The sequence below is a fragment of the Gobio gobio genome, assembly GCF_949357685.1.
Source record: "Gobio gobio genome assembly, chromosome: 9".
NCBI lineage: Eukaryota > Metazoa > Chordata > Actinopteri > Cypriniformes > Gobionidae > Gobio > Gobio gobio.
In genome coordinates, this window is record NC_137115.1 from 8091329 (window position 1) to 8106125 (window position 14797).

Below are 14797 nucleotides of genomic sequence, written 5' to 3' on the forward strand. Positions count from 1 at the left end.
AGATGAAAACTCTCTGCACATGCACCAGACAAGTCTGAACAAGTTGACGCGCACATGCGCGAGGCAGAGAATTTTGTACAGTGCCATCGAGTGTTAAAACCGGTTAAAACGCGAAGGCTAATGTCCCTCTTTGGCTAATGTACTTTCAAGATGGAGGGGCAACATGGCGACCACCGTTAGATCCCATTACCTTATGTATTTTCAATGGCATATTATAAACTTACGAGAATACTTTATTACTTGAAAGAAGTAAATATACATTAATGAGCACATATATTTTTGAAAGAACTAAGTGTTTTTAGCTAAGAATAGACTAAAAAAGTTACACAGTGTAGCTTTAACTTTAATAAAAAAGTCTGAAAGTCACTGCACTACATAAAATATCAAACCAAGTGGAATTCATAAAAACAAAAAATTAGCTAATTTTTTCAAAAAGAGGCTTGTTATGAGAAGCATTGGACATAGATGGCACAAAATCTCATTTTAACATTCAATAAATGGCTATACTCTTAATTTTGTCATCTGAATATCAAACTTAGCTAGTCAGTCAAAAAGTTGTGTGGTTAAAATAATCTAATTGTGTCTCTCTGGAAAAAAGTGATCACATTAAAATAATCCCATTAATAATATATTTGAGGAGTACATTTATTGTTTTTATGTTATGTTTTAAATACGTTTATATTTATTTCCCTTAAAGGTGCACTATGTAACTAGCCTGGCGTGGCCATACTCAATTCTAGTCAGAATTTGAGTCTGGTACCGCTCCATTTAGCTTTGATTATGGGGCGTGTTTCAACCGAGCCAAGAAAGACCTCAATTGGATAGACCCACAACCAATCAGAGCAACGGAGCGACGCGTAACGTTAGTTGTCAAATGTCAACAGAACTCAACTGCACTGTGTTACCAAGTCCGTGTTTTTCTCCATGTCCGCGGGTTGAAGCGACCCCAATTATGTGATTATATAAACCCAGGAATGCGAATTTTTGCAGGCAACCTTGCCAAAATAACATATTTTGCCAACCAAACGTTTTGAGTAGCAATTGTGCGCGACATTGCAAAAACACTTGGAAACCCTGTCTGCACGCACGCATGATTAAGTAACGTTACAAGAAAAACATGAGTGTAAACGATCTTTGGCAGTAATAAAATAATTTAAGGATACACAGAGTACTTACCAACACGATCATCGTTTCTGAGAGAAATAGTGAAGGTGAACGCATATACGAACAAGTTCTCCGTTTAGGATAAGAGCAAATTCAACCCAAGAGCCTTCGATGACGTGGATGATTACGTTACTGTTGATCATCTGTCCATCATCGTCTAAAGCCCGCCCTGACAATTTCATTGGTCCGAACAGTTTCTGTTCGGGCATAATTCCTCCTCTATGGAACGAGTCCAGACCGAATTGCCCGAGCAAAACATTTTGTGGGCGGGGCTAAATTCGGCTGGCATCCAGGCTACTATGTAACATTTCTTCAGTAAAATATCCAAAAACCACTAGGCCAGTGTTATATATTTTATTCAGTTGAGTACTTACAACATCCCAAATGTACTATTTGTCAATCGTGAGAAAATTGCTATTTTAAACAAGGAACTGAGTGAGGGAGTCACTTGTCGATGGCTTCATATCTGCGTTACCCTCAGTTTCTGGTTTTATTTTGCAGAAATTCTTTACTCTCACTGCAGTGTGAACAAGTGTCATAGCAGCCGCCGAGAGAACGCACAGAGTAACGTCATAACATCATTTTAAACACACTCAGATGTATCTAATATGATAAACAGAGCTGCGTTACCTCATACTCATGACCGGAAAAGCGGAAGTGGCACAGCGAATGTGTCATAATAAAAGTCCCGCTGCTCGCGAGGCGTGTGTTACGTTCATCTTATTAACAATCGCTCCAGCGGCCCTGCTCAGCTCCACAACACTCGGCCCTGCTCTGCTTCATACTACAGTAACATTAATAATCACATCCATGAACATTATTTCTGCCCGAGTCCTATCCCGATTCTTTCCCACAGGCTGTGAGCTGAAGACCACATGTCCCAAGATTCTGCACTCAAACTTGGCATCATCAAACTACGCCTTTTTTTGAATAGGCGACCTCTAGTGGACAGAAAAGTTACATAGTGCAGCTTTAATATATATATATTTTTATATATAATATAATTTTGATAATAAAGACAGTTGTCAAATATTAGGCCCCATCCACACGGAGATAGCTGTATACTAAAAATGTTGTACCGTATCAGCTTTTCATCCAGACGGATCCGGCATTTTAGGAGCCTAAAACCGGGTCCCACAGTGGATAAATCTGAAAACGACACCCTTACGTTTTCGTGTGTACAGCCAATCCGTATATTTTGTGAAATAGTGATGTCATCACACCACGTCCCGCACGGTAAAAGAGATACAGCTACAGCCAATGGGCATGCGCACATCAATATTGCGTTATTTAATAACTGTATTTGCATTATTGTAAGGGTAGGTTTAGGCGTTAATAAAACAATCTGGTAAGTAGCAAATTTATGTATCATTTTATTGTGAGATTGTCTCACTTCCGACCGTGGATGTACCCCTTCTAGTCACAGCTCTTCTCCGTTTTTAGTGTATTAATTAGGGATGTCCAGATCCGATCACGTGATTTCAGACTCGATTGGAATCGGACGTTACCTCCCGACCAGGACTCGGATATATATGTAAATATCCTCATTATTTTTTAACCTATCTTAAGTTATGCGGTGGCACAGAGTTAGACCCTTTTGACTCCACACATAAACAATATGTGCAATATATAATATTAAAGCTCCACACATAAACAATAAGGAACATCCTGGATCTGTTTTTTCGCTCTTCTTTATTCTTTTTTTTAATGTATTATAGAAGTATCCGATCGGGACTCTGTATTGGTAGATACTCAAAATCAAATGACTCGGACTCTAGGGCAAAAAAACCTGATCGGGACATCCCTAGTATTAATGTGGCAGAATTACAGCGCCACATACTGGTCTGGCATATATACTACATCCTTTTGAGTCGGTTCCATGTGTACGCAGATATTTCTTGAGACGAGGGGGGAAAAAAAAGATCAGATAGAGAAAGCTCTGGCTTCGTGTGGATGTGGCCCTAGTCAGTCAAACAGTTTTGTGGCTAAAATAACCCAATTGTCCCTCTTTGGTTGTCAAATATTAGAGGATCATGTGATACCCATTTAATTATTGTGATGAAGCATGCCTGTGAACTTGAGGAAGACTGACTTGTACCTCCACTAATGAAATCCACCTTTAAGTGTCTTAAGTGCCCAAATACTTTGTGGGGCCACCATATAATCAGGGAGATAAGAAACATTAGCTACGACTTCTCTCAGAGCAGAAATATGATTCAACCTGTATCAGATCATGATAAGACGGGGTCATGAAATCGGACGCAGTGGATAGAGAAAGAGAAATAACTGGGAAATCTCACACAACACATCATTTGAGCACGAACTGTTAATCTGGAGAAGTGAGCGCAAATGGAGAAGGGAAAGTTTTGCAGTTCATTGAAACCATGTAATCTCGCAGTTTCTCAACACAAGGTGTCTTCCTGATGGTTAATGTCTGAGAGGATTAATGTGGTCATATTTAGTGCTTTAATATTCCTGTTGCTCACATTTAAGGGACTTAAAACCATAACACTAAATTTGTGGCTTTTGTGTATAATTTTTCAATACTGCATGTCCATACACCTATTTGATGAGTAGCCAGGTAATAAGTGTGATTATGTTCACTCAGCAGATCACAATGATAAACAAACCCTTTCAGAGCGAGAACTCGTTTTACAATCATCTGACTGTCCATTATCCTTTATATAGCACTGACAGTGGTGTGATAAAATAAAACGGTGCACAATCAAAAAGTGGTCTTCACGAGTCTTTTATTAGATGTATATAAAAACTGACCCTGCGGTGTCAGGCAGTGGGAGAGAGGGTCTGAAGGCTGCTCTTTACGGTAGCCAGATTCTGTTTCCAGGAGCTCAGCGTGTCGAAGAGCTGCTGCCACTGCTGTTTGCCAAAGGTGCGGTGTGTGCTGTGGCTACAGGAAGTGAGACAGTCACATCAGGACAGGCGGATTTACATCAACTGCTAATCAATACAACTTATTCCTTTAGAGCAGTGGTTCTCAATTCCAGTCCTGGAATATAAATATCAAGTTGCTATTCATTTAAAGATGCAGACTGTAAGTTTTACCTGTCACCATTTCTGCTTGAACCCTGAAATTACAGAGTTTTCTTCTTTACGTGGGTTGTGCAGAAGAATTTAATGTTTTGAGGTGTATGTGTGGGTTGTCCATGATGATTGTCGTTTTGAACTTTCTGGATTACAAGCCACCATCAAAATGACAAGTTTAATTATATTTCAGCTGCTGTTAGAAGAGTCCACAAACGATCCACCACCTGCAGCATCCACACACACACGAGATAGAGCCTACTAGCCCGGACTCCTTCATGTATACAGATGTGACGTAATGACGCAAAGATAAACAGCGGAAGCTCGTATTTCCTGTGGAAAGCCACCAGCACCACTCAAATTCTAACATTATTACAAGCTTATCGTTGTAAATCGAGCTACAGTAAGGAGTTCGCTTTGAACACTGGCTGGATATGTTCTTGCTCAAATTAATTTAGGATTATTTTTAACCCAAAAAAGTTACGGACTGCAGCTTTAATTAATATAAGTTATCATTTAAAATGCTAAACTATGTGATAAATGTCTGTTGCGTGTTTAAAGAGGCCATATGATGCCTTTTAATGTTTTCCTTTTAAAGGGATAATTCACCCAAAAATTAAAATTCTGTCTTCATTTACTCACCCTCAAGTTGTTCCAAACCTGTATGAGTTTCTTTGTTCTGCTGAACACAAGAAGATAGAGTGAAGAATGTTTGTAACCAAGCAGATAGAGCAACCATTGACTACCATAGTAGGGAAAAAAATACTATGGTAGTCAATGGTTGCTCTATCTGCTTTGTTACAAACATTCTTCTAAATACCTTCTTTTGTGTTCAGCAGAACAAAGAAACTCAAAGGTTTTTGGAACAACACGAGGGTGAGTAAATGAAGATTTTTGGGTGAACCATCCCTTTAATGAGTAATGTATAGGTTCTACAATCCTCAAAGTAACAAAGCACTCCCACAAAAGGGATTTATTCTATCTAACAGAGAACGCTACTCCAGATCTGCCTAAAACACTGATCGAAGTGCAGATATTACTTTCGGGAATGGCCACGTCACAATGTGAAATATCAGCATAATGCGAGGCTTCAGTGAATAGTTCATGTTGTGGCGTTCCAATGTTGGTACCGATCAATCTGGGGTACATTTCCCAAAGCCAACTATAGCCACAAGTACCGTCATCATAAGAGTTCAACTGAACTTGCGATCATAGATGGCCAATGATGCTTTTGGGAAACGCGTCCTATTGACAAATCTGACTAAAACTGACAACATTATTAACGGTTTGTGTTTACAATTGCTTTAGAAGCATATGAAGCTAAAACTCATGGTTATAGTAAGTGGCGTTAAATTTCTTACACGCTTGGTGTTTGGCTAATCACAACGCACTGGGTCAGCTGACCAATCAGAGCACTCTGGACTTTTCGGAAGAAGGGGCTTTGTAGAAATCAGCGTGTTTCAGCATGTTAACCTATTCTATTAGACCCAATATACAAAATAACAACTTTTTAAAATTAAAATGACTCTTTAATATGAACATGAACTGTTTGTTAAACTATTTTATTAGACTGGAATTGAGAACCTGTTTTGAGTGCACTTTCAACTTGTCTGAAATGGAAAGAAGGTACCGACTTACCTCACCACAACCTTCCGCTGTGTCTGGTCGATCTTGCAATAGACCATTTTGGTCCGAACAGCTAGAAATTCACAGAAAAACACAATATGTATAGAAGTATTTGGGTTTTTGCCAAATAACAATCTTTTTTGAAACATTTATTTTACATACCGTCAATGACGAAGGCCTCCACATCTTCAGCACCGATCTGCAGCTCCTGCTGCATGGTGTCAAATAAGATCTCCTTCATCTCTACCGCCATGCCCATGAACGTCAAAAGCCTCATTTTTGACATGTTCTGCTCATGAGACAAACCTGAAACCACAACAAGCATTCGGTACTCAGTTTGATCCTTAAAGCACAGTTATACCATGGTCTGTCTGAATACTTTAAAGCACAGGTAGTTCCAAGTACATTAAACTCTTGTGTTATGTTGCGGGTCAATTTGACCCGTTTTGATTTTTAAGTTGTCAGTTATATCAGTTAACCTATGTTTTTTTTTTATTAAAATGTTGTGACTCTCTCATTTAGGGTCATGAACATGCATGCAAAGTTTCAACACGCTGAAGTGTTTTGACATATACACACACAAAAGTACTGTTACGTTCGTGATGTTCACGGGTCAATTTGACACGCATATTTTAATGTTCTATGGCAACTGCAGAGACCCAAAATAATACAATTTCTTGGTTATGTTTTGTTATTTTAGTTTTTACTAACCTATGAAGCTAAAAAAATTAGCCTTTCCCCATTTATTTAAATACAGAAATATTTTTTTGTGTGCCACAAATGGTAAAAATGAGCTGATTTCTTTTTTCAATTTATCTGAAATACTATCTCACCTACATTGTTTTTCTTGAAATTGTGTGACCTTTTCTCATTTAGGGTCATTGACATGCATGCAAAGTTTCAACATGATACGTTGTGAAATGTGCATTTATAAAAATGTTATACACTCTTGCTGTTTGCACTCTTGCATATAGGACAGCTATTCAAAAGCAACTGTACAAACACAAAATACAAAACACTGTTGTATGTCAGAGCTCTTCAACTCTAGTCCTGAAGTGCCAGTGTTTATATTTGCTGAGATTAACAACTTCATAAAGCAGTGTTTTGAAATCGGCCATCACTGTATAAGTCGTAAAAGGAAAGTTTAAAACAAGTTATAGAAGTTTATGAACATGTAAAATATATAACATTTTTATATTTTATATAAAATATACATTTTACAAAACATGTTCAACTCTAAAACCTCAAGAAAATCAAAGCTAAATATCTGAACAAATTCTGTACCAAATATTAGCTTGATATCTAAAAGAAATATGTATTTGTGCGCAGTATCAACATTTTCCACTAGATGAGATGTAGACTCTTCGATTTCCATATATGGTTTGAGTGATCTGAACATTATATTTTAATACTTTTCAAAATATCTATAAAGTAGACATCCTATTCAGAAGTAGTTTGGGCAGTAATGTTAATATTTGATTTTAATTCAATCTCTAATATGCCAGAGCGTGCGTTAGAGTTTGGCACCGCATCACAAATGACACATCTAAAGCTATTTATCTACTGCTCTGTCATCTCTTTTGAAAATCAGTCACCAAATATGAAAATCAGAGCCTGAAAGCTTTTAAATGCTATATAGTTGGTCAAGATTACTTTAGGTTTAGACTAAGATATTATTGTTCTAAATGTATAAAGGCAAGTGTCCCAAGGGCCAATCTTAAAAATAGTTGTTAAAAGTATTTTTATGAATCGTAAATTCAGATATTTATTCTTTGTAATGTGTGAAAAGTATTGATATTAAAAGTGAATTGTTTGCACCTGATTGTATGTGTTTTTTCATAGTGTGATTTTTGGGGAATTGTATTGAATCCAATTAGGGTCAATTTGACCCGGACCATAACGAGTGTAACCAGAAATCGAACAAGTGCACGAGGGTTAATCAACGCTCTAAATGAATGTAGTTTCCATTGAAGCACAAACACATACATCACAGAAACATCAGCAGCACTTGTCATCAACGCTGCCCCACGACTTTTAGAAGAGTTTATCTATTGAATCTCTACATTATATTTCTCAGCAAAGAGGGGGTAACATCAGTGGTTTTGAAGTAATTCAACTCACAGATTTATTGTTAATAGAGAGAGGCGCTGAACAGACGCAGATAATTCACACACGCATCTCTCAATACAATAGTTAATTCCAATAAATGCTATCAATAATTCATTCAAATAAGCCGCAACTGACGGAAATAACCGTATTTTTTACCCATCAAATACTGCACTGCAAACATTAATTACAGCTTTAAGTTGTCAACGCTGGCAAATAGCCATGGTATAAGAGTGAAAATCCACAGCTAGCTGTGCATTCAACTATTCAAACGCACCCCGTGGAGGCAACCGCTTGGCGTCAGGTGGTTCTTTGCCTCTACGTCATGCATTAAAATCATTTATATAACTTTTGCCACTGGACTGTGCTTTGAACAAGTCACATGATGACAGTAAGAACAGAATCCATTAACACTTATTAATAACAGTTTCTTTAAATATTGTATCAAATAAATGACTGATATTCTCTGGCCATCGAATTAATATTTATAATTTATTTTATAGGCAATGACTTTAATCAACCGTTTAATAAAAATATTGTACAGTTGCAGATTCAATTAGATCGTTCACAAAGCTTGAATGGGAACAATTTATATTTTGGCCTATTTGGCTTTTCACAACATGTTTCAGACCAGTGGAAAGAAAACAGTGATATTTTATTGCATCTGTAGATTTCGATTACAATACATATCTTTTAAATCGTTTTTTTTTTCTCCTGCACTGAGCCAGAAATCTCTATTTCAGCCGCATTTACATTCACCAAACGTTAGGTACACCTAACAGGTTTTTCATACATCATTTGCTTTATTTATCCAAAATTATACTCCTAAAAACATGAAAGTGTGTTGACAGTATTTTCTAATTTATGGAGTGAACAAAAGATATCAAATCCCCTGGTTTTATCCAATGTTCAGATATCTGCTCTGGAACAGTTATATATTTTTTTGGTTATTTATTGTGAAAAATTGTCTGTAAGGACCGAAATAAACAATAAACAATGATCACTGAGTGCATATTTAATTTGATTTATTTTTTACCCTATTCACCTGGGGTGTCTTGTCATTGGCTGTAGGTGAAAAAGATTACTGCTGACGTTGACTGTAAATAGTTTCACTCTCTCAACAGAAAATCTGTTTATATTAATTATAAAATAATCAAAATGAGTAGGTGGTCAATGAGCCATTTCCTTCAGGGTTCAGAGGGAGGTGCAGCGGGTGAACAGCTCACCGTTACATCAACACTTCATCAGGACTAGTCTGAAATGGCTGTCGCTGGTCAATGGCAGGGAGGATTTTGCTCTAATTAACGGTCGCCTTTTTAAAGAACCAAAACTGCTGAGACTCAAATTCCACCAGTCCAGCGACACCACAGCAACACAGACTCCAGACGCGTGTGTGTGTGCCTGAACAGTCCAGTGCATTTAAAAACAAACAAAAGAGGAGCAGCAATGGACAAAAGAGAAATGAATTTTTATTAAATGTTATTTTAAATATAAAGCAACACTCCTTAACACTAATTACCAGTAGCTTCAATAGTTATAATTATAGGAGTTATACTACAGCACAAAATAAATGCCTCTCTTTTACACAGAATAAAACATTATATTGACAATTTTTAATCCAAGTAATAAATAAAAAAATAACTGTATAATAAGTATATCATTTTAGATTATATAACCATTATAAAATTACCCTCTCCCCGCACAAATTAATTAATTAAAAATTTATAAAATGAATGAAGAAATATCATAGTATTGCAATACATACCATTACACTGTTAAAAATAGAATTAAACATAATATATTTTGATATATGTTATAATAAAAGTTGTAGTTATTTTTATTAATATTGTTATTATTGCTATTAAAGGGTTAGTTCATCCAAAAATGAAAATCATCCCATGATTTACTCATCCTCAAGTCATCCTAGATGTATACGACATTCTTCTTCCCGACAAATACAATCAGAGTTATATTAAAAATGTCCGGCTCTTCCAAACTTTATAATGGCAGTGAATGGCTGTTTCTGTTTAGAAGTCCATAAAAGTGCATCTATCCATCATATAACTGCTCTACACGGCTCCGGGGGGTTAATACTGAAGCGAAGCGTTTGTGTAAGAAAAATATCCATATTTAAAACTTTACAAACTGTAATCTCTTACTTCCGCTAACTGTCGTACGCACGTTCACAAGAGACTGGCGTATGACGTCGGAGGACGCAGGCGTAGCGGAAGTTCCGGTGGCGAACGCAGAAGGGCAGAGCAAAACAAAACTGGGTTCAAGCAAGAAGTAGCATATTCTTGCCGGAGCGTCTTTACCAACTTTACAGTTTGTAAAGTTTTAAATATTTATATTTTTCTTACACAAACGCATCGCTTCGCTTCAGAAGGAGCACTCTTATGGACTGCCATTATAAAGCTCGGAAGAACCAGGAATTTTTTTTAAATAACTGATTTTATTTGTGAGAGAAGAATGTCATATTCACCTAGGATGGCTTGAGGGTGAGTAAATCATGGGTTAATTTGCATTTTTGGGTGAACTATCCCTTTAAATTACAATTCAGTGATTTTATCTCGGATTTACGCGATTCACGCAAGACATAGTTCTGAAATATGGAAATTTCTATAAATACGTAAAGTAATTTTTTTATTTTATTCACATGCCTGCTAAATGATTGACGTCATGATTGACAGCTGAGATTGACAGCTTCTCTGAGTGTAGTTTTCGGGAGGAGATTGGAGCTTTAGCTTTAATATCCATGTTTCCATAACTGTTTATTTCACACCAACATAATTAATTGTTCTGCATCTGCAAGAGTGTGGGCAGGCTTTTGATATCGCGGCTCTACTTCCTGCTCTCTAATGCGCAGACTCTGTCCCAAATCTGCAAAAGATGTCAGCACCATATTCAGACGTTGGCGGTTTCACTTTTCTTCAGTAGAAGGCAGTGAAGACACATCGTTCATATTTTTTACTGTCTATGGTTGTGGCTGGTTAGGACAAAAACTAAGATTAACATGGAAAAGATACCTTTTATCTCTCCGCATAGCATCTGGTTAGGACACGGTGTTAAGAGTGTCATGTTATGAATGTAAAGCCCTTCAGACTGTACTCACCGAGAGACTCAATGAAGTCTTTGTTGCTCTGGTAAAACTTCACATACGCGATAAGCTTTGCACTAACAAAGATAGTGAGGAGCTGGAAGAAGAAAGGGCATTTTTTCCAGCGGCTTTATACACATATAATGATTTAAATATGTAATATAAATATACGTTTACAAAAAAATGTCATCTTACATCATGGATGAGTTCTCCCTCCAGGAAACGCACCGGTTTCAAAATCAGGAGATGGTCGAACAGATAGGTGTTTGGGTCTTTCAGGGCACGGACGATGCACCTGAGAGAGAGCAGGCCGTATGTGTTAATCACTAACACAACAAATCACAACTGAGAGACTGAAACAGTGGAAGTGAAGGAGACATCATACCTGTGTGCATCCACTCGGGCTTGTGAAGCATTGTCCTCTGTATAACTGCCCAGCAACTCCACCATTACTTTGGCTGCAGCTTCACTGAGAGACAAGAGAAAGGTCAAATGAGCAAAACCCACAATCCCTGAATGCAGACCTAAAATCTTGGAGAGCAGGTACCTCTTCTTGCAGTCGACCAGCGCTTCATACACCAGACGGAGCAGAGTGTGTTTCTTCTCTGTATTCAGATTCCAGTCTGTGATCCACTTCCGCACCTGCATAAGACACGAAACACCAATCATGCGATGTGATTGGTTGAGCTCACGCAGCATTTTATTTCAACCGGCATTTTTAAAAGTCTTTTGAGAGGTTCGTTCTGCGTTCAGTAAATATCAGCAGGGGCGCCGCTAAGGGGGGGGAAGTTAGGACGATTCTAAGGGCCCACGCACTTTTGGGGCCCCCAGAGATTGGTTTTATTAGTAGTAATAGTACTAGTAGTAATGTAATAGAAATTATAAATGTATAATCTACCAAAGAGTTACAAAATTATGGCTTATTTCTGCATTTCCGGCAAAATCCAGCAACCGCTCACAGGTAAAACGTCATTTGCTCAAATCCCACTCTGACATGAAATTTCTCTGTACTGTAGGCTAATATACTTATTGTAGCCATTAAGAAAAAGTATTTAGTTTTATATTTATGTTTAAATATGTTATTTTATGTCTATATATCTATAGTTGTCAATCTATGTTAATTGTGAAAAGTGAACAGCAGTGAGAGGACACATAAGATGCGCAATGCCAGGAGACATGGAGTGGGTCAAACATGATTGTGACCACTTCATTAAGTTTTGTTTGTAGAAAGCCTTTCTTTAAAATAAATTTTGTTTTGTATAAATTGTATCTTAATTTTAATCAGTGTTTCATCAGCCAATTGGGGCATTCTGGGTTGAGAGAGCGGAGCTTAATTGGTCAGTATTATTAAATTGCAGACAAAGATTTGGGATAGCTAGGTTGGTGCGGTAGGGGGCCCAACATCATATTCTTTCATAGGGCCCAAAATTTCTAGCGGCGCCCCTGAATATCAGTCTTGCTCTTTCTGTCCGATGGCGTGCGTTGTCTCAGCCATCTCACGGTCAATATCCGTAATAGCTGATAATAACATACGTTGTCTTAAATTAAATCTAGCTTTCAGAATACGCTTTAGTATCAGTGCTAGTCTTTTTTCCGCCGTTTTGTTAATTACATCTTTAGTAAACCAATACATAACTAGCAATTGCAGCGCTGCTTGCATCTCCTCCACTTGTTATTGTTGCAGACAGTGTCACACAAAATATTATTACTGTCCGTCGCTGACTGGGAGGAACAGTCGCGCGCAGTCCCACATCACTAATTTGCCTAATCTTCACGGTACTTTAGACCACAATGGAAACGCAGACAGTAGCAGGTCTGGGGGGAAAAAGTTTCTGTAAAAAAAGTTCCTGGTACAAATTGTTCCGGGTAATTTCGGTGGTTATATACACCTAGGATGACTTGAGGGTGAGTAAATCATGGGCTATTTTCATTTTTGGGTGAACCATCCCTTTAAGCGCAGGAAAGGAAAAACACTGCTCCGTTCTGCATCACGCTGATCATACCTGGTCCAGCTCTGTAGGAATGAACGCAATGGCGTTGCAGGTGGCTGCCACTTTAATCAGACTGCAGTACACAGTGTGCCTCACGGGTGTGTTCTCGTCCATACCGTGGAACAGATTGCTCAAGCTGAAAGAGATTAATAAAAGCAAATGAACAAGACTAGAAAAATAGATTCAACAAGAGAGTAAAAAAAAGCACTCACAGCTGCATCCTGAGCGAGGGCCGCTCACCCTCACGGAACTTCACCAGCTTCTCACATAGACTTTCAATGAGAGCTTCCTGTTTCTCTGTCTCCAGAATCAGCAGCAGGGACACAATGCTGTTCATCACACTCTCCACATCTGCAGAGAGAGATTGAAAGTGTTCTTCTACACCGTACCTTTCACATACTAGGCTTCAAAGCTCTAACTTCAGCTGTACCTTTATCATCGTCTTTGAGGCAGACGTCACACGCTTCAATGATCTGTGCCAGATCCACATGCAGGCCTCCTTCTGAATTCTCCTCAGAGATCTCAGCTCCTTTAGATTTCAGATAGGACCGAAGCTCTGACGCCTACAAATGAATGACAGAACACAAATGAAGGAATTAATACAATAAAATCACATCAGGAACCCCCTGCATGATGTCTGATCAAAACAACATGCATCCCCTTTAAGACATATGAGTTAACAGACTGTGTAATATGTGTATTTTATGAGAATTCTGTTGTCATTAACACAACATATCCGAGGCCGATGCTTTACAATATCCTGCTGCATCAAAAATATGCACACATTTAAACCTATTTCTGTCTGTTAAATTGATTATCACGGATCCAGTCCGTTGTAAGCATCGATACCAGCTATAGGCTAACAGATGTTAGCATCTGAAAGCATGATTAAGCCATATGGCTTTTACTTGGCTGAATTAGGTGTGTAACGACGCAAAACCCCTTTTTAATTACGTCAACATACCTGGTCCTCCTCCGTTATGTCAATAAAAGCCGGGACACTCATTATTTTATATTATTTTAAGAGCACAGATGAGAATCCACGCTCGCAGCCTAGGTTCACCGGCCGGAAGAGAATCTGTATATTTGCCGGTGATGCTAACGCACTTCCGGGTCACAGACTTAAAGGGATAGTTCGCCCCAAAATGAAATTTCTGTTATCATTTACCTTCAAAAGTTGTTCCAAACCTGTTTGAAATTCTCTCTTCTGCTGAACACAAAAGAAGATATTTTGAAGAATATGGGTAACCAAACAGTTGATGGACCCCATTGACTTTTAGTGTGGAAAAAAATACAATGGAAGTGAGTGGGGTTTGGTTACCCATATTTTCTTCAAAATATCTTCTTTTGTGTTCAGCAGAAGAAAGAAATTCAAACAGGTTTGGAACAACTTTTGAGGGTAAACGAAGACTATTGAATGAACTGTCCTCTGGCTCTTCAATGGGACACGTTAGTGGATTTGACATAGTAAAGGAATTAAACATAAAATTAATTAGCTTATGGTTGTGCTTCAGGGAACACAACTACTATATTGACTAATAACAATCTGTTCACCTAAAACAGACAATTATTTATGACCTCCACACTCTAAAAATGCGACAAATCCAACCATTGGGTTAAAATAAAATGTATAAATGTAACTAAACTGCTGGGTTTGTCCATGTTTGACACAAATTTGGGGTGTAAACAACCCCAGTATTTTTTAGAGCGCATGCATTTCTAAATTCACATGCTGCTACACAAAATAAGGATCTTCATAAAATTAAAGGAT

At 37.9% G+C, this 14797-nt stretch overlaps 1 protein-coding gene across 1 annotated transcript; it reads right to left on the reverse strand.

The window, feature by feature from the left end:
- Positions 1 to 3897: 3897 nt before the first annotated feature.
- Positions 3898 to 14123, reverse strand: eif3m (eukaryotic translation initiation factor 3, subunit M). Its single transcript, XM_079825781.1, has 11 exons — positions 13991 to 14123; positions 13457 to 13589; positions 13239 to 13377; positions 13039 to 13162; positions 11583 to 11677; positions 11421 to 11504; positions 11231 to 11330; positions 11051 to 11132; positions 5995 to 6138; positions 5845 to 5905; positions 3898 to 4072 (listed from the first exon to the last, which is right to left on the reverse strand). Exons 1-11 carry the CDS (start codon positions 14030 to 14032, stop codon positions 3949 to 3951), a joined length of 1128 nt encoding a protein of 375 aa, XP_079681907.1. The 5' UTR covers positions 14033 to 14123; the 3' UTR covers positions 3898 to 3948.
- Between the last annotated feature and the right edge of the window lie 674 nt (positions 14124 to 14797).